Genomic DNA, 21,935 nt, shown 5'->3' on the forward strand with positions numbered 1-21,935 from the left:
CCAGGGTGGTGAAAGTAAATACAATATAGTCCCCACTTTCAGTCAAGGTTGTTTCTCCTGACACTCCAGGTAATTCAGTCTCTGTTTAATAATAGGAATAGTAAACATAATAAAAAGTTTGAAGTATACACGTCAGCCGTTTGAAACAGTTATAAAAGACCTATAAAATTTCTTGTCCATGAACAAACTTCAGTCCGAAGAGAAGCTAAAATTCAATATTGTAATGGCTGAATGAACTGAAGTCAGCTGAGATCAAGTAGTAAGCATGTGGTGAAACCTTTGTATTTGAATAATTGTGTTTCAGAAATTTCCCAGCTTATACATCCAGTCCTGAAATGCAAATTAGAAACTGCCTTGAAATTCTGGTGAATTTGCACCATTTCCTGTGAGTCCTGTCAGAATCCATGCTGCTGCCTTGTCAGAAGAAGATAGTTGTGATGGAGGGTTCGCAGCTCTGTCAGTCTGCCCAGCAGGCGGCCAAAACGCTGTGGTCCCCCCCGCGCAGCTCCGGCCTGGGCCCCACACACTCTGGATAGCAGGTCAAGAATCAGTTCTTGCATTTTCTCAACACAGCTGGCTGCCTGCAGGGATGCACGATCTACAGGAGGGGAACAGACAGATTAACATCACTAAAACACACACTTCCTGCTTTTAACTAGCCTCATAGGAGCCTTCTACTAGATCATCACTATACACTGGTGAAATCAAACTAAAAAAAATCTACAGTAGAACTCAGAGCTACGTTTAAGACACTCTACAATTGACCAAGTTCACAATGTGAGCGGTAGAAGCATGACAATCATTGTCAAACATGGATCGACCCCCACCGACCCGCTGACGATGGGGATGTGCTCAAGAGGACTTCAAACACTTCTTCCATCATCAATACAGGATCTTGGGTGGGAAAGCTAGTCTGACATCGCATGAACTTATCAAAACAATGACACATAGAATATATGCTATAAACAATACTATAAGTAGTTCAATAAAATATTTGTCATTTCTCTGCCCAGGCAGTGTATGTCTGTGTGTTTATATCATGGACTTGGAAGTTGGCAAACGGATGGTAGTGTAGACACTATTACCTACAGTCGCTGTAATGCCTGAAACAAAGCATGAAACTGCAGACCATGTGGGGCTCGATCAAGTCCGTAGTTGGAGAAAGATCAACTCAGCCATTCATTTGTTTAGTTAAATAGAGCAACTCAATGGGACTCAGATCACAAAATAATAACTGATTAATTGCAGATTTAGCTCCAAATTTTGTTGATTTCTCTGATAGCAACTGAACCTCCCCCTTCCATCACAATCAATCAAAAATAGTTTATGTGTAATGGTCCAAAAAGGCTCTATTGCAAATAGTGTTCCTCATCAAATGCCCATCCTTTCTACCCAGGTTCACAAAACTCCATCAGTCATTATAGAACACACAAACCAAATCCATGGGAAATGGAGGTCCCATGTCCTGACAGCTGATATTATTTCTTCATATAAAAGAGAACGCCTAGATTCCTGGTGTGACCTGAGCAGAGCACAGCTGTAGCCGTCAGCAGAGTGTATTCAGCCTCCGACAGTTGCAGGGTTGCCATGCTGTGGAAGAAGTTGAGCGCCAATCCACAAAGGTCCTGACTGCACCCTGTTCACAGGACAAACAGTGATGTAACTTCACCTTTTTGTTTACAGGTTTAAAATCCCCCCCCAAAAAAATTCTGACTGCATGTATGACTGGATTCACCTGAGTTGACCAACATCCTAGTGTGGAGACTATCCTTTGACTCGACAGTTCTCAACCAGCTGTGTGTTGACATATTGAAAAGTTGCTTGTCTGATAAAGGAAAAAAAATAAAGATTGGATGGAAGTCATGTGGACTGACAGATGTGTCTGTATGTGAACTAACCTGGACTGGGGTCTGTTGGGTTGTGAGAGAAGTACTGAGCTGAGATCAGGAACATTACCTCCAGAGAAGAGACGGACAAGAGAGAGGTCTGCTCTGAAAAATCCAGCAGGTCAAAACCTGTCAGGGGAAAATTTAAATATTTGATGTATTTTGATGAAGTTCTAGATAAAACCTTTGTTATCATTTTATAATAAAGCTGCGACAATGTCTGTTGTACATCTATACAATCTATGTCCTGAAGCATATTGACTTAAATTGTTAATAATTAAGCTCTCCCTTTGGAAAGTAAATTCAAAACCTAACAAGGTCAGTTTTGGGTGCATATAGACCTCCGAGGGAAAATTCTGTCCGGGATAACGGTATGACAAGAATCAGACAGATCCCCCCTTGGTTGTTGATCATATCTAATACAATTAAAACTGGTTTCTGCCCTCTATAAAATGAGCTTGTTATTAAATTAACTCCTTTCAATATAATAAGACAATAATGAGTTCATCAAACTGACAGAATTCATCAGAGTTGCTCAAGTCAATACCTTCTTGTTCTGTGCTATAGACAGAATCAAAAACATCAGCGAGCCACACGGTTGCACAGGATATACCAGTTGATTTATTTTGAAGTATACTTATAGGTTGGTGTGTTAGCATAGTTGTTTACAGGAGCCCCCTCTCACAATGAGGTATGACATCAGCACATAGCAGCCCCGCCTGCCTTTAACTCCTTTAAATGATCAAATATTTTTTGAAAATTTTCACTTTATTGGATTCTATTTGTTCCCAAACTAAAAGAGTAGATTTTAGATTACAGATTTGCAAGCCTACTGTATATAGATATATTTTATGTGTATTACCTGGCACTGTCCTGACAAAGTGAAGCAGTTTTTGCAGGTGGGGTGATACAGACACGCTCTCCTCTTCTTCTGTGTATGGCCACTCAAACAACTGAGCAGATAACAGACCACATGGTGAGGGCCAGTTAAGAATTAAATGTTTCTGGAAGAACAACTGGTTTCTCATACTGATACCTACCCGGCAGTAGCTGCTGTCCTGTGCTCTGTACAGTCGATGGGCCTCCACCATCCTGTCCACTATGTACTTCTGTTCTCGGGTTAAGCTAACAGACAAAGCCTGGAACAGATAGACGTTAAGACAAAGGAAAGAAAGCATGAAGAGTATGAAACAACATATCAAATGTACAAGTTAAAAAGAGAAATAATAGGACAAATATCACAAGGTCACTTGACTAACCATTAATGTAACCAGTAAGACAATCAATCACCCAATAAACCCAGTGATCCAACCACTGGAACTTTGCAATCCAAAAAGACCGGTTTGCTTATTTTGAACATTTCCAAAAGCAGAGGGGGGGGGGCAGAGTGTTCAGTTATCAAGCTTCTTTAATGTGGACTCAGTTGCTTGATTCAGTTTGTGAGGTAGGCCCCTTCTCCACATGCAAGAGTAGACTGAAGACTTCCGTTTGTAATAAAGCTACCGTTAATCCATTCAGTAGCTGTGCTGTCACAGACCTAGCCTGCTATGAGAGTCCATTCTCTCTCCCTCACTCTGTTTTGTCTCTCTCCCTACCTCTGTCCTTGGATTTGTCTCTCTTGCTGTCATTGTCCTTCTCTCTCTCTTTTTCCACTCAACCGGTCAAGGCAGGTGGCCAACCACGAAGAGTGTAATGTTCTGCTCATGGTTTCTGCCTGTTGAAAGGAATTATTTTCCTTGTCTCAGTTGCTAAAGTGCCTAGTCATAGGACAAGTTGGGTTCTATAAGAGCAGGTCTTTTCCTGGTCTATCTGTAAAGTGCCTTGATATAAGTTTTAGTTGTAGTCTGTTCCTGTAGAAATAGAATTGATTGATTTTAATTAAATTGAATCCCCCCTAGGTAATAATCCAATCAATAAAAGGCGGATTTAGATCTTCTATTACCTGTCCAGGCTGTCTGCTGCTAGATGTGACCCTCCTGCTGTCTGTGGTCTCCTCTTCGACATGGCCTCTACCTTTGCCTCCTTTCCTTAGTCGTTTGGACTGGCACTGAACTTCAGTCAAAAGGCCTGAGGAAGAAAAAACATTCCCAGACTCAAGTCAGCCAAAACTGTCAAAGGTGTATAATTTTAAAACATGATGTTTAACATTTAACGTACTGCAGATGTTACTTACACTCAGCCAGCATTCCCACTGCACGACACTTCCTCAGCCGACAGTCTTGGCATTTTCTCCTCATGTACATATCCATCTCACAGCCACCCCCACTCTTACAATGATACACAGCCTTTTTAGTCACGCTACGTCTGAAGAAGCCTACAGCAGGTAAAGAAGAGAAAGAAGGCCCAGATGAGTGTGAGATTAAAACACAAAGATAGCAAATGGAGTGAGAAATACCTTTGCATCCCTCGCATGTGAGAGCGTTGTAGTGATACCCCGATGCTTTGTCTCCACACACCACACACAACTCATCCTGACCTCTGCTCTTCCCTCCCAACCCAAGCCGTGTCTTCCTCACCAAAGGCAACCCTGACACTCCAAGCCCCTGAACCAACCCCTCAGAATGAGGCTCGGGGGTGGGATCACAGGGAGGCTCTAGGTAGAGAGGACTGTAGTGGTATGGAGGATGGCAGGGCTGTGAGGAGGAAGACGAGGAGGAAGGAGAGGAGGTGGAGGAAGGTGGAGAGCCATAGATAGAGAAGGGCAGATTGGCATGGCTGTACTGTTGTTGAGTGTAAGGGAGCAGCTGGAGGTCAGGGTCTTGCAGGGGGTAGCCCAGGGGGTCTGCCAACATGTCTGAAAAGAAAAAATGTAAAAGACCTGAAATCAAAGGATGAATCAATGTCGTGTCAGCAAGTGAGATGACTTTAGAAGCCAACAACTGGAGCAACGATAATAATGACAAGCCTCAAAAGTCAGGTCAAACAACCTGAGACTATGCTGATAAGTGTTGGTGTAAAGTTTGATGCCTCAGAAGTTAAGAGTTATCCTGAAGAAAACTGAAATCATTGCATATAACTTTTCATGAACCACATTGAACTAATAATAATTCAAGTTGACTCCTTGGAAGGATTTTATGTATAGGGAGTCACAATTTGAGGGTTAAACTTTTGTAGTTCACTGCAAAAATATAATGAGTAAATGCAAGTGGCCTTAGCTGCGGTTTGATCCTTCAGAGTGCCATGAATTTCGAAGAGTTTTGTTGATTAAAAGTTGTTTTAAAAAAGCGATTTCTTTTGAAGCAGTTTGATGAAGTAGATGACCTGCTGCTTATATCAAATGTGACACACCAAAAAATAAATAAATAAATCAGTGTCATGTTTGTTTGAGTCTAGTAGCAGAAAATCAGATGAAGGGCCCAAATGTTGACAACGGGAGCAGATCAGAGATTTAATGGTATAAACTAAAACATTCACACACCCATGACTAAACCCAGGCGGGCAGTGACCAAAAATACTGTATATTCAGTAAGATCGTTGGACCGTTGAGTCTTGGTGTATATTTGTAATCTAGTAGGTGACCACCTGGTTTAACGATTAGACTGATCATGTTTTTTCCTACAACATTTTCAGACCAAGCATTAAAAATTGAAAAAAAAAAGAAAAATAATTACATAAGTTGACATGAAATCTCAACACATTCTTACAACACTACTTACCTTGACCAAATTTGTGAAAGGTGTCCCCTCGTTTTAAAATTCAATGGACATCTGAATGTGGGGAGGGTCTTGTGATTATTTCCAACATTTGAGGTTTAGTCATACTTTTTGAGAGTTGTCCACAGAGACGTACACACAATCACTCTGTCTAACTAATCCCACGGTAACCACACAAATTCATGAAGAAAATTAGCAAATAAATACATGCAGGATATCCAGGTGTCTTAGAACCACGATGAGGTTTCTAACGCCATGGTAAGATTTTTACATCGGCAACACAACCCGCATATTCCAAAAATCTGATCCTGTGCAAAAGAATTAGTTTCAAATATAGGAAATAACCTTCCCAAAAATAGAAGCTCGAGAGTACCATGAGCAGTAAACATGTTTCACACTCTAACGATTGCCTTTGTAAGACCAGAAATGTGATGGATCACTTCAAGCAACTCTATTAAGTGGCTATGAAATCAAGGAGAATCATCGGGACGTGGTCTTACAGGAATTTATGGCTCTTATATAATATAATAAAGCTGGGAGTGAGACGATGTGAACTTGTCCAGACCTTTGAAACAGGATGCAGCTGAGCTCCAAGCACCAGTTAGAACTTTTTGATCCCCTTCTGGATGCTTCATTTGGTCAGTAATGGCTGTTTAGTGTTATGACGGACTGGAAGGTCTCTGAAAGCCAGTCAACAGCCTGTGTTTGGCCAGTTATGTCTCCTTTGAGAAAACATGTGTGACTACTGGCAGCCTCTCAAAGTACTGCTGGACCAGTGCAACTGGGACTGCTGGAAATGGATACTGAAAGGATGAGACATGTCGTATGAAGAAGAGAATTGGAACTTAAATCAACAGGACCAAAAAAAATGTTATCTTCAAAATTGTTGTCTCTGAAGTGATTGAGCTGTGGCGTTTACACAGACCAGCAATCACTCTAGCTACTAGTTTTGCTTTCGCCCCTTCTGAAGATATCAGCTGCTGTATTCTACAGTGACATGGCTCATTCACATGTTGATAGTCAACAAGCATTTCTTAATCACAAAATGATCCTGTAATTATTGAGGATCTGCTGTTGCTGAGTCTGAAGCTCTAATGTGAGCCAATGTGAGGCCAGAGTCAGCAGCCGCTCCGTACAAAGACTGGAACAAAGACAACCAGCCTGAGATCTGTAAATACCACTCAGGATTAATAAATTATTCATCTATCTATCTATTAAAGGTTTAGCGCACTTCTAATGTTGCTCACTTTCCACACAATCAGTGGAAACTGCAGTGGCACTAGTGGTGCCAGCTGGACGTCAATAGTCCGCCAGGTAGACTCTGCAAATCCTTAACTTGTTGACAGAACTATGTTAGCTCTTTAACTCATCCAGTCCTTATGCTGTCCTTTGAAATTATGGTCAGTATTTTTACTCTCAAAATCAAAATCTTTCACAAAACTAGCTGGAAAGGTACTAAAAATACAAACTGGTGCAAAAATCCAAATCTCAATACTTGACATGATCTTTAATTTTAATTCCTAGCATGAGGGACTTTTTGTTGTCTAGTTTGTAGGATTTGGCAGATTTTGCAGATTGCAACCAACTGAAAAGACCTCATCTCACTCAGTCCTATGGTGTGAGAATGAAGGACTGAAAACACTCAATCTAAGATCCTGAAAACACAATTATTCTTAGTTTCAGGTGATTACACACATATGAAACCAAAATTATTGATATATTCCACGATAAACTCAAAACTCCTCAATCCTGAACAAGGTGGCTTTCATTTGGTATTTTTAGACAGCAGAGGAACTCTGGTAAGTAGAGATGAGCCTTTTACTGTGGATGTAATCCAAATGTAATTATTTATCAGTCACAAGTAGTGACTGGCTGAAGAATGGAGACTAATAAATATTGAAATGAGTTAGTAATCAAGTTTAATGACTACATAATTTTCTGTCCAACCCACTGCTCTGGTCACATGAATACACAGAGGCACGTATGAACCTCTCCTTCCTCTTTCCTATTGTCCTTGCCTCAGCTCTCTCTCCAGATGTTTCTTGTCTTTCCTGAAGTGTAGCAGCGATAGTCTCGGGGGGGCTTCTCAACATGTGACAGAGCTGTGATTCTCACTGTTTGTAAACCATGTGAGGACTGTCTAAACACTCCTCAGCCACCCCACCATCCCACGCTCACTAGGGAGCCAAGATTACCAACAACACACCCCCAGACCTCCCCTCCTATCCCCACTAGGCCACCAGTAGACAGACAGCACAGGGAGAATCTGTTGATGATATATGTCAGTGTGAGTCGATCATCCAACAATTGCTCAGCCTCCCCTGCACGCAGAGAGCCGGCTGCACCCCCTCAACAAGGAGTTTGTTCAAGTCATCAAGCTCCCCATACTGCAAATAAACAACCAACCTTCATTCATCAACTGAAAGAGTGAATGAGAAGAGGTTGTGTGCACACAGTCACATCCTCATTGTGTAACGATACCATGCATAAATAATCCACTTGCTTACAGCAAGTCTGCATGTAATTTGTTCATCACCTGGGGTCAAACGTACAGGTATCAAGTCAAAACTGACCTAAAGTCAGCACTCTGACGCACAACAACCATAAAACAGCTGTAGGCTGTCCTACCTAAATTTATCTGAAGCTAATATTAGCCACCATTAGCCACCAGGTTTATTTAAAACTAGATTAAAAACATTCTTATTTCATAAAGCTTACAGTCAGGAACAACCCACTAATGGTCACGCTGCAATACACCCAGACTGCTGAGGGAATCCTTTCTCTCCTGTTAAAGGAATGCAGTCTGGAGCGTCTATTCCTTTACCTTCCTCTTGTATCTCCCCTATATCACCTCTTTCCTATAAAAAGAAGAAACCATGATGCTGCTGCACTGGGAACCCCGGCACTGACATTCCTGGAAGTCTTGACCTCTTCAGCTGAAGACGTGACAAGCAGGACAACCCACCTCATCTCATCATAGACTCTTTATAAATCAGACCGCTGGGGCTGCATTAGCCATCAAAAATACTTGGATGTTTACACATTACTATTCATAAATCAAACATTTCAATACAAATGCCTATATTTATATATTTGTACAGCATAGTTTGTATACATGTGTAGATCTTCCCCCATATCTCCCTATGTCCTTAGTTTTGTATTGGTAAAGAGAGAGATCCGCCCACCAGACAGTCAAGATCTGTTTCTTCCCAATGGAGAGTTTTTCCTGGCCACTGTCGCTTCATGCTTGTTCTCTGGGGTTCAGTTGGTTTCTTCTTCTTTCTGCACTTCATGGCGCCCGTGGTGTGATTCAGCACTAAAGGAATAAAGTCAACTTGACTTGACTTGACTTGACTTGACTTGACTTGACATTACTGTTAAATTTCAGGACAGTGTAGATTATGAAAGAAACTGTGTCCATTCTGAAGAAAGAACCAGACAGAATTGGAGAAAGCTTCCTCTTCTAGAGGAGCAGCTTTATGGTCATGGTCGACGGCGGGGCTGTTGTTGGTTCTATCAACGAGATATTCTGACCTTTTGTCTCACAAAAGTTACTTAATGAGACAAGTCACTTGTAATGTCTGATTTTATTTTTCAACATGTCCCTCATGCTTCGCCATACAAACTAACCATGTGAATACATGGCAACGGAAGCCCTTACTGAGAAAACATGTGCCTTGAATTTACTTATTCCTTCATCTATTCATTCATTCATTAGAAGAAGAAAGTTATTTCTTCTGTCAAATTTCATGTTTTACATGGGTCGTCTGAACTGCTTCATTAATAACTCATGTGACACATGCTCGTAAATATCACATTCACACGGATAGCCTTCATAAGAGTGTTTGGTCAGGACTGGGGCCACACCAGTGTACTGGTCATGCTGGTCATGTTAGATCTCCATCATTTAAAGGATTGGTGGAAGAAAAAAATGAAGAACAGAAATAACAGGGACTATATTCTACGAAGAGATAGTTCTGCTATGAGCTGTTTGTCACGAGGACATCCCAAAGTTACAGGAACACGGATAGCAGCAGAAGATGGTTGCACCTGAATTTGATTGAACTGGAAAGATTTTTTCTTAAACATATCACTATTAAATGAATGGTAGTTTCTTTCTTTCTCTATGCTTTACTGTTTGCCACCAGGTGCAGAGCAAGATCCAGTCAGTCAGTAACAAGGTCTTTAATTCACCCATAGCACTAATATCAGAATTCACATTTTTAAATTGCAGGGGATCCTGGTGATCGGTGGCTGCTAGCAGTAGTCATGTTGCTAACGTTAGCTGTCAGGATCAATGGAGAAGTTGCAAACAATCAGAAAAAACTAATTATTCTGCTAGCATTAGCAATCTGGTTTTATTTGCAATGGTGGCACCAAAATAGCATCCACAAAAAAAAAGAAAGCATATTCATTCATTCATTCATTCATTCATTCATTCACATCTAAAGGGCTCTGCACGTCCAAATACGTTTTGGTGTCCTATTTAATATAGATAATATTGGATTGATTGTTTTCACATAATAACAAGAGTATCACAAGTTCTCAAATCAGTATACCTTCATTTCATCTGTAACGGTAAGCCTTTAAGACATTTATTTTACGGAAGGAAAATAAAGAGGCAGTGAAGAAGTGTGTGTGTGTGTGTGTGTGTGTGTGTGTGTGTGTGTGTGTGTGTGTGGACTCACCATAGTACTGGAGCTGCTGCTCCGTGGAGCAGTAACCATCTGTGGTGGAGAGAAACCCCCCTGCTGAAAAGCTCATCTCCAACTCAGTCCACTCTCTCATCTGGATAGAAGACCTGTTCTTTAGCCAGTAGTAGGGGATCCTTCTTCACACACATGCAAAACACGCACACACACACACATATACAGTTACTCCGAGGATTCACACAGATATGAAAGATCTGAGAAGAGCAGAGACATTCCTCAATCCCCAGGATGTGTCCAGGTCTCTTTACGGTCCTATCCCAGCCTATTTTTAAAAAGCAAAGAGCAAGAGTGCAGCTGAGGCTCTTGCTCTGTGGTGGATGATGTGTTGGAGGAGGTCTTAACAGTCCTTGGGGGGTAGATGATGGGGACAGCCAGGAAGGGCAGGGATGGGACTGTGATCCTAACATCTGGATCTGACCCAAGACTCCCAGACCGGAGGACGGAGAGGATGAGTGGATAAATGAGAGTGGAAAGACGGAGCCCTCATCCCTCACTCAGTTACGATGTGTGTGGCAGAGGATGAATCCTCTCTTTATAATGAAATGACTCACATAATCAGTTGGTAAAAGTTTGTTTTTGGTGACCATTTCATTCTCCGACTCTTCCCAGACGTGCTTTTGGCAGGTTTGATGCAGACGGAAAAAAAAACGGACCACTGGTGTGTGGTTTGTCTGACCATGTTTGTACTTTAAGCCTTGGGAGTGTGTTTACTCTGCCTTTTGTTTACCGCTTTAATGTTTGTGCTGCAGTTAATATTGGACAGCAGTTAAATTTGAGGCGCTCAAGGACCTCTGCCTCCCCCACATGCAGTCCACCAGCCCGGGGCAGAGCGAGGGGAGTCATGGCCGACGCCCTCAGAGGAGAGGGAGGAGTGACCTCCACAATGGCCTGTAAATCTCTTAGCAGTGGCGTTTGACATGCAGCATGCTTACGAGGATTAACAGTGCCCTCCTACCCCCATGTGATCTCTTTCACTAGTTCATTATGGGAACAGAGACTGATTGGTGGATAGCACAGGGTTAAAGTATGAGGCAGTCGACTCCACCGACGTTGTAGCCTTCGCTGGCGTGATCACGATCGATCCTAGTGACACATCACACAGGAATTCTGCTACACGCCACACGGCTGTCTTACTTTTGTCCAAAGGGTAAATTTGTGCCCATGTGTTCACATTGAACGGTGGCAACACCGCTTCAAGATAAGTTGTCCTTTGGGAAGAGCAAATAAATAACACTGAATGAATTGGTCAATGTGGTTGCATTGACCAATCCAGATTTTACATGTTAAATGTCAGACTAACTTCAAATCAAACTAAAGAAAACCAGAGTAAAAGTTTGTCAGGTATGATCTTTAAAGCCCTGAGGGACGTCAGAACTAATGACGTGAAACCTTTAATCCACTGGAGGCAGGACAGAAACGTTGACAGCCCTTAGAAGTCATCCTGGGGTAAAATCACAATTGAAATCTGTTTAATAGTTTTCTTTCAAAAAATATTTCACATAAACAAAAATGGCTTAATTTGGTGGTGTCCATATCTAACTCAAGGATTGTTGTCCTGGTGATACCCCCAGTACTTCTTAAACTAGTAATGTGTTGATGTCTGAGATTCAAATGGAGATCATCTGTGGACACTTGCTGGAACAACGTCCAGTGAATTCAGATTTCCAGATTCAGTGAATTTATGTAGTTAAATTATTTCTCCTCAGAGGACAGTTGTTTTCAGCTTGTTATTAGCCTGGGTCTTGAAGTATGAATTAAAAATGAATTGTTCTGAGATCATTGAAAAAGAAATGACTCGAGAATTTATTGGCAGTTCTAATATAACCAAACAAAGTTAATGCATTAGTGTCTTCTGCATTATGTCCTGCCACAAACTGATGCCTCTGGGGGATTTCTTGTCCATTCTGGAAAGAAATAAATCCAAGAGATTGTCTGTTGTTATTTGTGCTGTCATGTCCCAACAGATGTACCAAAACAAACCAACAGACATTCATCCAACTGTGTTTGACCTCTGAGGAATGGAAGGAGGACAGGGAACAGTCAGCAGAGCTTGGAGTGACACTAAATGAAAAGGACAAAATTTGAAAGAGTGCAAATGTCGCCATGGATCTTCACACTAGTGGACACCCTGCTAGACACAGGCCTGACTCCGAGGGCTCATCCCACAGAAGTCGAGTGTCAAGGAAGGAGGAGAGGCCTTCTATGCACATTCAGAACAAGTCTGGATAGTTCAACTGGACTCCAGAGCGTTCATGTAATTAAATCATCTTCGAACAAGTGAGCAAAAGAAAAGGAATGTGGCCTGATGAGATAAATACCAGAGAAATAGAGCGATGCCTGTCGTTTCCACACCAAATTGATACAAATTAATAAAAAGCAGCAAATCATTTTACCCTCAACGGTTGAGACCAAAGAATAAACTGATAGAGTGTGCATACCCCAAACCTCATTAGTCCTGAATCCGTCATGGTACGAGCCTGGAGAACTCTTTAGCACATCATAAATCCTGTCCAGGATGACCTCTGGTTGGGGCCTGATCTTCTCTTTATCAGAGCTGCTGGCTGGTAGCTGCAGCTCAATAATGGCCTGGACTGTTTACTGATCCGCAGGAAACTGACGCTTATGTTAAAGTGGCCTCAGAATTCGTGACTAAAGTCCATAACTTATGTTTGAGCCTATGCGACTGTGGTGATAGGGGGTATTTTTCTCCTATGTGAGGGAGTGTAGTAATTGGTCTTACGGTTGTTATATCTGCTTTAAACATTCGATTGGAACTATTTCCTCCAGCCTGGAGAAGGTAACGCAGATTGTCAAACTACATTTTTGTTCCTTTTCGTCTGTGTTCCGGCTGTTCTGGTATGAACTTTCTGAATAGAATCAAATACTGTACATCCATTTCCTTATAAAAGCAGTACTCTGTTCTATTAGATGCAGCTTTTAAAGACATAGAATAATAGTTGGAATCATTCCTTACTGAAAATTCACGCAGGTTATTAAAACTCCTGTCACATGATTTAATGTAACTAGTATCATTATAACAACAGCACTATTAGCTTTGTTGTCTTTAAATTACTGTCAAAATGGGAAAAAATGCTGTAATTTTGATCTTTTGCAGAAAAATAGAATGTTATGTCAAACATCACTTTGTTAATCCCACCAGATACGACTGATTCACAAGGCAGGACATATTTTCTGAGGTGAACAATCACAAAACAACTCCGCGTTGGTGTGTGACGGGTTCTCTGTAAGTTCTAGTTTGGTTAGGAGCAGCAGTTGTGGACTCACCACGGATGTGTTGAGCGGTCCAGCTGAGCCGAGCGTTCCGTCGTCCTCCTGCTTTGCCTAAATGTGTCACTTCTTTAACTCTGACTCCAGCCCAGCCTCCATCCTCACAAACACACAGAGTAAACAGAGGCTTTCATGAGACAGTCGGTCTTGTTGTGTGTGAGCACACAGGAACCTGACAAAAATAAATAAATCTTATTTTCCTGTTAATGTTCTCTTGCAAGAGTTAAGTCCGTCAGAACAAATAATTTAAGGACATTTTATTGGAAAGAATTTGTAAAATCAAGTTGGGGAACATCAGCACTTGAGGGTGTCTGCATGTATGTCAACACAAGGAAATATCACATTGACTAGACAATGTGCCAGGCCGGGGCTTCTCTATTAGACTGAGTATTTGAACTGACAACCTCTGAATCCCAAAGGCCCCTTGGCTCCCCTGCATCGAGGAACTGGAATCATCTCATTAAAAAATTCCCAGGATAGACTGTTTATAAACAGCTTCGTGTTCATCCCTTGTGATTGATGAACGCTCCCTATCACCGGCTCTTCCTGCCAACTCCCCGACCCGACAGAATAATCTCTGCCACTGTTTCACAACTGCATAGCCACCACAACACACACACACAAACACACACACACATACTTAGCAAACTCTTAACACTGACCTTGGTTCTTTGGTGGGCGGGCCCTTACCGCTGAGTGGGTCTGACTGCATTATGTTTAATAGCGAGAGAAAGTGTGTGCATGCGTGGGAGAGGGAGGGAGGAGGGGGAGACGGAGGGGCCAGAGTGAATCTGCTAATGAAGAAAAACAACACGGCTATCAGGGCCTCCCAGGAGCAGGTCAAACACAGTTGCTGGGGGTGAAGGTCAGCAAAGGCAAAGTGTCAAAGGTCAACATCAGGGCCAAGAGCAGGGCTCAAACTCTGAACAGAGTGGAAGCTGAAAAAAAGTGAACTGTAGTGGATGAGCAGCAGCCCTCGAGTTGTTCTTCACAGGAGGGGCAGCTAGAATAAAAATCACCAAAGTTGATCACAAATGAAGCTACAGACATAAGATGTTAGATTAGCTGATGCTAATTTATGGTAAAGGTGTCCTGGGTGTAGCTTCATGTTTCTCGACAACCAGCGTGACTTTTATTCACCTGCAGGTCACTGGAAAGCTGGACTATAAGCTCCAAACGTCTCAGTCAGGTCACAGGGGCAGCGTTTACACTCCTGTTTCTACTCAACCCACTATCTCCGTGTCAATAGCCTTGATATTTCTTATTGTGCTCACATTGTCTCAAGTTCAGCCCTTGAATAAAACGTACAGTAGGGCAAGTGGCGACTGCAGGGGCCATGATTCTTTTCAATTATGATTTAGGCTGATTTAATGTTATTACCATGCATCACTTACATCTAAATATAAAACGATCTGAATTGTAGAATTTGTTGTGTATCAGATTCAGCGTTATCACTATTAGTGTAATGACAAATGACAAACAGCCATTTTAAAATGAACGTTTGTACACCATAAAGATGATTCCTCTTGGGATTTTTCATCTCTCGAGCAGGCAAAGTAAAAATCTCAAAATGAGGAAATGCCAACATGAGCAGAAATGATCATAAATGTGTCAATCAACATTTCAATCAGAAACAATAGAAAGATATACTTTATTAACATCGACATATTAAATTTATACAGCACACTGACATTAACACAGACAACACTTCCAGAGGTACAAAACAGTTTGTTGTGCAATACATTGAACCTAAAAGAAATGAATATGTAAAATTTCCCATTGTTGTGAAAATCTTTATTAGACGTGACTTTCATCACCAGTGCAAATAAAAACTGGTCAAGTGACAGTATTTGAAAATAAAAAATCAAATCTTATGATTAATATTAAAAAAGTACCTAAAATTGAATTCAAGAAATAGACATGCTAAAAACATTTTTGGCGGCATTAGCGCACTTGGCATAAATGGCAATCAAAATCTGGCAACACAAAATATACATCTGGAATTTGTCTGAAAAAATTGTTGCCTTCTCCGATCAGATACAACACCACAGCCCAAAGAAGACAACGGATTCAAGTTACAGGAGTTAATTCTAAAACACTAAACAAGGTCAGATGGAGCTTCAAGCACTGAACGGTGTTCTGTTGAAGTGTTTGACAACTTAAAAACAGCAATCAGCATGAAGACATTAAAAAAACATTGCGAGACGGTCACCTTCGCCAACAGGTTTCTCGCATCTACAAGACATCCAACATCGACAACCTGAGGCTGTGACCTAAAACCAGGAGACTGGGGTCAGCGTGACAAAGTTTCCTCCATGTCTGAAACCAAAAATTCCTTCCGTCTCATTAGGAGCAACACAAATCCAACGCTTGTAGCAGGTCCCAGGTGAAAGCAAACATCTGTCAGTATGATTGTAGTCCTATTCCATTTTTAAGAAGAGAATAATAAATACCTCTAAAAATCAAACAGACTTAAAATTTATCCTGATGTCGATGGGAATGTGTTTGCAGTTTCACTGGGACTGTGTGTGTGTGTGTGCTCACGTCCCACCAGTACACTCTGACATTGTTGGTTTAGGCCCTGAGCAGTGGGCTCGTTTCGTCGGTGCTGCCATCCCCCGGTGACATAGCTTTGCGATAAATTATGAACTGGCAGGTGATCTGAAACACAGCATTAAGGAAATCTCCAGAAAATCAGAGTTTCTCTACATTCTTCTCAGAGGAGAGATTACAAACAACAATGTTCACAATGAAAACATTATGTGATGACAGACATGGATAAAAGAAGAATTTATGTTTACAGAGTACTGAGCTGCAGGTTTGTTGTATCCGCTCGACTGAATTAAATTACTAAGTGAATGAAGTGGCCCCAACATTCCCACAACTCCCCACAGTACTCAGGGTAGAAGCAATTTAATGCTCTGACCTCTTTAACTGCCCAAAAATACAAATAGAATAAAACAACCAGCATTATTACTTTATCTCATTTTGCTCAAATGATTTTCTCCTTTAGTAATAAAGTTGCATTCAGTCAAATCAGCAACACTGAAACAAATTCTAGGACCTGCTGATTTTATTCAAGCACCACAGAGCTGATTGGTCTCTGGGAACATTCACTAAAGTTGCAATGTATCATCAATTCTACTAGTGAGCACCACAGTTTCAAATATACCAAATACAGTGCACCCTCGTCCCTCACGATTAATGCATTCCAGGAACCACACTTGATTAACGAATTCCATGATAGAGCGACGAACTATTTATCTTATTTATGGTAATTTAAACCACTTTCCATCTGTATTACCTTTTCCCACATTTTTATCGACTGTTTAAAGCACTTTTGTGCCTCACGTAAGTCCGAGACTCACAAAACATAGCTCACTTCTGGAGGCCGTCAACCAATAGCATGCGTGTACGGTATCACGTGACTGCCTCCCAAAAATCTGTTATGAGGTAGAGTTGCAAGCGTTGAAGTGCGAATGCACGAGGGCACACTGCACGTCCAAATCTCTCACAAACGTTCAGGTAAATTATTTGCCTCTTCACACACACTGACCTCTGCAGAAGGTCAGAGCTGTATAAAATCTAGCATGTATATGAGACTGAGGGGACCATAGGGGCCCTGATGCACCGGCTGTGTTTTCTTTCCTTTGAAGGATACAATGAGGTCGAAGGTCAGGGTGCCAAGGCTGCCGACGAGCCAGGGCACGTGATGGACCAGGTAGCTTCCCTCACCCTGGCCCTGATCAGGGTTCTTCAGTAGGACACTCAGGCCGTATGTGGCGTTTCCCAAAATGATCAGTCCAAACAGGAAGTAAGATACACCCTCCGTCGACTTCCTCTTGAACTGATGGGAGAGAGTATGGTAGGGCGAGTGAGATCATGACTGCAGGGGAAACATCTGGCAACGTTCACCTCTGAATTATATTTATGATATGTTGTGAATTAAGAGTCACAAATCTAAATCATTACCAAAATGCAATCATTTTTCAGCCATACTAAAATCCATCTTTGGTGAAAATATCGTGTAAATCCAACATTCGGTTTCTTGTAACAAACAAACAGATTCCTTGGGGGCGGCAGTGGCTCAGCGGTAGAGCAGAGGTCTTGAAGACAGATCGCCCAGCCATCGGTGGATCGATTCCCGCTCCCGCCAGAACATCTCCGGAGTGTGAGCTGACGGTGGGAGGCGTCAGCTCACCTCCCAGCCACTGCCGAGGCACCCTTGAGCAAGGTGCCGTCCCCCTTACAAGCTGCTCTATTGGGGCGCACTCCAGGAAGCTGCTGCCCGTCACTCTGCCTCCCAATGTACAGCTTGATGTTGTGTTTGTATACTAACTGCATGATTACAGGCCCCTTTGTGTGCTGTGGTTGTTTCAGGGGCCTGTACATACATAGTGTGAAAAACTAACACAAAAAAAAAAATGTAACAAACACCTGAGTGACAAATGTAATTTCCCCTAGGGGATCAATAAAGTGTATCTTCTTCTTCTTCTTCTTCTAATTACACCAAATTAAAGTTATCATGCAAGTGCTTCTGGTTCCTTGCACAAAATAGGTGATGACTTTATTTGTCTGCCTCTTTACACAAAACCTACTTTGACTTTCACGACATTTGGATGGAGGTTTAGACACATGACAGTTAAGAACAAATAATTATTTTTTAAAAAGTATTTTGGATCTAGTGCTCTATAATCACACGATAGGGAAGCTGAACTTCCCTTACACTGTCTTGGTGCCATCTGGTCATCATTACTTGTTCTATGTAAATCATGTTCACAGTTGTGGCAAAAACTTGTCAAACTCACATTGGTGTACATCTGGGGTAGCCTTGAACAAAGGTAGAGCATTGATGACACTGAACCAATGGAGAAACCAACAATCTCTTTTGGAGTAAATTCCTAAATTGACAAAAGCAGTAAAAATATTAGCTTTGTTGGAGACATCGATATCTCTTCCCTAAGGACTCTAATGAAACAAATTAATTAGGCTGACCTTAACAGGGTTAACATCAAACACGGAGAGTAAGGCACGGCCTCTATAACCAGAAGAACTCGTTTCCTGTTCTGTGCCTAATGCTGGTAGACGGGCAAAGCTCATGGTGAGGCCCAGGACACAGACGGCACCCACCATGTGCAAAACGCTCCTGTCTGGAATAGAGACAACACGTTAGCTCATCTCTTCCAGAAAATACGTTTCTGCATATTCCTCCAAAGTAGGGTCATAGTTTCAAAGGTCGTCTATAAGGGGACAAACAACAACAACATATGATGATGACATCACCACAGGGTACACTGTTTACACTCTTCCTGTGTCTGGACCTGTTCTGGCTGACTCATCAGCAAAACCTAAAACAATGCCTTCATTTTCACTTTACTTTAATACATGAATCATTAAAGACGAAGACTGCCGTTTTAGAATACATATTTGTGATCATTTTTATATAAACTGGGATTTTGGAAATTGAACTAACAAAAGCTGCTGGAGCGGCAGTCCGTTCAATCAGGCTGAGGACCAGAGGGTGGCCGGCTCAAATACCCGTGTTGGGCAAAAAAACTTCTGAGTGTGACTAACAACCAATCTACTAGAGGGGACAAATAATTTCCCCTGTGGTGGATTAATAAAATTGTTTCCATTTCATTTAAATAAAAAAAACACAATTTGAGCAAGAAACAATAAACACTCACTTTCCCTCATGCTGTTCTTCATCTTGTAGTAAAAAAACATGGCCAGCATGAGCAGGTCAGCTGAAACGTAATAAATGGCTGTGTATGTCTGGATGACAGGGAGAAAGACAGACGACAACATGAAAATATGACTTTCTTCACACAAAACAAACAGCTATTTACAACTACACTGAAAGGACTCATCAAATTGTTGTTGTTTTTTGTTAATCAATGTTTTCATGGCTGCTAACTTTGCTGCAAATTGTATGAAAATAACAATTTATCAAAAACACCTTACCCACAGCGTTGCCTCACACTGAAACAACGAGTACATCACTACAATTCACCTGAAGCGGAAGCTGATCTGCCAAGAGGGAGCCCACCAGGTTGCAGGTGTCACCTGCTAACCACAGCAGCAGGAACCAAACAGAGATCGCTTGGTCCATATTCCCTGTTTTGCAGGACCTGTAGTACTGTCTGCACTCGAGAAAATAAAAAGTATTGTACTTTGTTCATCTGCATGCACACACACATTTTCTGATCAAACAAACACTTACGGAAGTGAAGACACCATGAAGCAGAGGATGGACAGGAGGCCCAGGTAGATGCTCGCCATGTCCCTCCCATCCTGCGCACATTCTTTCAGCGCGTTCCAAACCCATTCGGTCCCATTGGGGCACAAACTGGTGAAGTTGTCTCCACTGGTCCGTCCCAAGACCCCCCGTGTGAGGACCCCTTCTGACGTCATAGCCTACCGGAAAAAAAAAATGCCTGCACCCAAAGACAATGTTTACAGTTACGATTTGTTTTCCTACATGTGCCTGCAGTTTTAAAACGTTGTAATAAAGCTCATCTTCGGAAGCCTAAGCCTAAGCCTAAGCTTAAGTTTTAACTTACATTAATACTTTGGGAAAACGCACTTCTATGACATTAAAAACACGCAACTGAAGTCCGACATTCCACAAACATATGTCTAGCTTCCTGGCTAATGTTAGCTAGAAGCATAATAAAAAAAGCGAAGCGAAAACAAAGGAACGAACCGTGTCTGTGTCTATCAAAATCGTCAACACATGACTTCAATGTATATAATGAAACACTCATCTCACCTGTGAGAAGCTAAAATGTCACTCCAACCTGCTCAAACAAATGCCTCCTACGTCTGCGGCCTCGGCGGCAGGTAATAAAGACGCCAGCTCGATCCCGTGATCTGATTTGTTGTTGGACTGAAACGTCACGGCGGGCAACCGTCACGTGACCAGAGACCTGTGGCTTTCAAAAGTGGGTCAGGCCTTCAAAATAAAAGATTGACTTAGTTTGACATCTTGAAAAGTCCGGGTTTTTTTAATAACATATACAGTCACCATGACCCACAGTTATCATAGATCGATACTGTGTCAGAAAGGTTTTCAAGTTTTCAGCAATTCATATTTACATTGTGATTTTAGAATGATAAAAGATCCCAAACTCTCTTACATCCGTTTATTTTTATGTATACATTTATACTAAGAATTATACTACAGACAAATCAAAGGGCAACAAATGATTAGGTTTATAGCATATTCCTGAGGCATAGAGTATCTTTTCGCTTTTAGAATTTGATATGATTTTAAAATTTGAGGGACAAGATTAAGCATCAGTCTTCAGGTGTCTGCAGTCGAGACTGTTCAGTTGTTAAAATATATAAGGCTGTGGACCAAACTTCTGGTATGAGTTATTGTTAATTTTATGTAGAACTGGATAATTTAGAAATGCCAGTCTCATGTTCCAGCAACCACACTTTTCATATACTCTCCACATATCTACATGACGTGTTAAAATGGATTATTTTGCTCCACTCACTAATTCACTCATTAGTCCTGGGCAGTCATTAGTCCGGAGACCTCCTGCATTCTTCAGCTAGCCTTTCTTTTTAGAACACAGCCGTGAAAAACAATGACCTCTATTAGTCATGGGGGGAAAAACCATCAAATCCTTTATAAGCTTTTTTGTGAATGTTAACTTCCAGTAAATCGCCTGTGACCGCTTTTCTTTTGTAATATGTGAAGATGATGTATTGCTTCATTATGATTCAAGCAATAAAAGTCTTCAATGTAATGTTTTTAGATCCAACTTAAAAACAAAGATGTGAAAGTGGCAGGTCACTGGTACATACATTCTAACAAACGAGAAAATACAGAGGAACAAAGGAAAAAGCACTCCCTACCTGGAAAATACGATAAAATCAGATGCTGCACTTTGAAGGGGAAGAGATCAGACAGAAAAGCTGTTTCAGAAACAGACGGAGGAGTCAGCTGACAGCCACAGACTGATGAGTCAGCAGCCCGGGAGCTGGTGTCATCTGGTTTGGTGGTAGTTTGGCTTTGCTGCACACTCATCTTCCACGATCGTGCTTCCTCCTAATGACTTTATGTTAGGTGCTTTAGTACTGAGTGTGCAACAGTGCATCCTGAAGTGCTTCCTGGTAATAAACAGGACTAACACAGCAGAAGTTTTAACAGGCTTATATTTCCATATCTATTGTAGGCGACAGAAAACATTGGAGCTGATGAACTCCATCCGTCCTCTTAATAGTTACTGTTTATTTTATTGGATTCTCTTCCAAGTGAATTATTGTTCATACCGGTTCTCTGTCCGGGTTTACTGAGTCAGTGAAATGTAAGAGCCACACAGCAAAAACCAGTTCATCAAAGAATCTGAGCAAACTCTGAGCAGACGTTAAACATGACGCGC

At 41.6% G+C, this 21,935-nt stretch overlaps 2 protein-coding genes across 5 annotated transcripts; both read right to left on the bottom strand.

Moving 5' to 3' along the window:
* Positions 1–69: 69 nt before the first annotated feature.
* Positions 70–14,062, bottom strand: nr1h5 (nuclear receptor subfamily 1, group H, member 5). Of its 4 annotated transcripts, none has more exons than XM_068332209.1 (12): positions 13,944–14,062; positions 13,537–13,639; positions 10,228–10,367; positions 4,282–4,680; positions 4,060–4,200; positions 3,829–3,953; positions 2,927–3,025; positions 2,749–2,839; positions 1,899–2,015; positions 1,736–1,825; positions 1,523–1,636; positions 70–598 (listed from the first exon to the last, which is right to left on the bottom strand). In XM_068332209.1, the coding sequence occupies exons 3-12, from the start codon at positions 10,325–10,327 to the stop codon at positions 396–398; spliced, it is 1,479 nt and encodes a 492-aa protein (XP_068188310.1). In that variant the 5' UTR covers positions 10,328–10,367; positions 13,537–13,639; positions 13,944–14,062; the 3' UTR covers positions 70–395. The 4 variants fall into 4 exon arrangements, with proteins under 4 accessions (XP_068188310.1, XP_068188304.1, XP_068188311.1 ...); XM_068332203.1 differs by having other exon boundaries at positions 10,228–10,370; XM_068332210.1 differs by lacking the exons at positions 13,537–13,639; positions 13,944–14,062 and adding an exon at positions 12,690–12,707 and having other exon boundaries at positions 10,228–10,370.
* Positions 14,063–15,160: 1,098 nt separating this feature from the next.
* slc66a1 (solute carrier family 66 member 1) lies at positions 15,161–21,536 on the bottom strand. The gene is made up of 9 exons (XM_068333171.1): positions 21,409–21,536; positions 20,312–20,494; positions 19,763–19,976; positions 19,553–19,682; positions 19,227–19,314; positions 18,535–18,689; positions 18,348–18,440; positions 17,201–17,386; positions 15,161–16,200 (listed from the first exon to the last, which is right to left on the bottom strand). The coding sequence occupies exons 3-9, from the start codon at positions 19,951–19,953 to the stop codon at positions 16,114–16,116; spliced, it is 930 nt and encodes a 309-aa protein (XP_068189272.1). The 5' UTR covers positions 19,954–19,976; positions 20,312–20,494; positions 21,409–21,536; the 3' UTR covers positions 15,161–16,113.
* Between the last annotated feature and the right edge of the window lie 399 nt (positions 21,537–21,935).

This window comes from Antennarius striatus, chromosome 2 (genome assembly GCF_040054535.1).
Source record: "Antennarius striatus isolate MH-2024 chromosome 2, ASM4005453v1, whole genome shotgun sequence".
Taxonomy (NCBI): Eukaryota; Metazoa; Chordata; class Actinopteri; order Lophiiformes; family Antennariidae; genus Antennarius; species Antennarius striatus.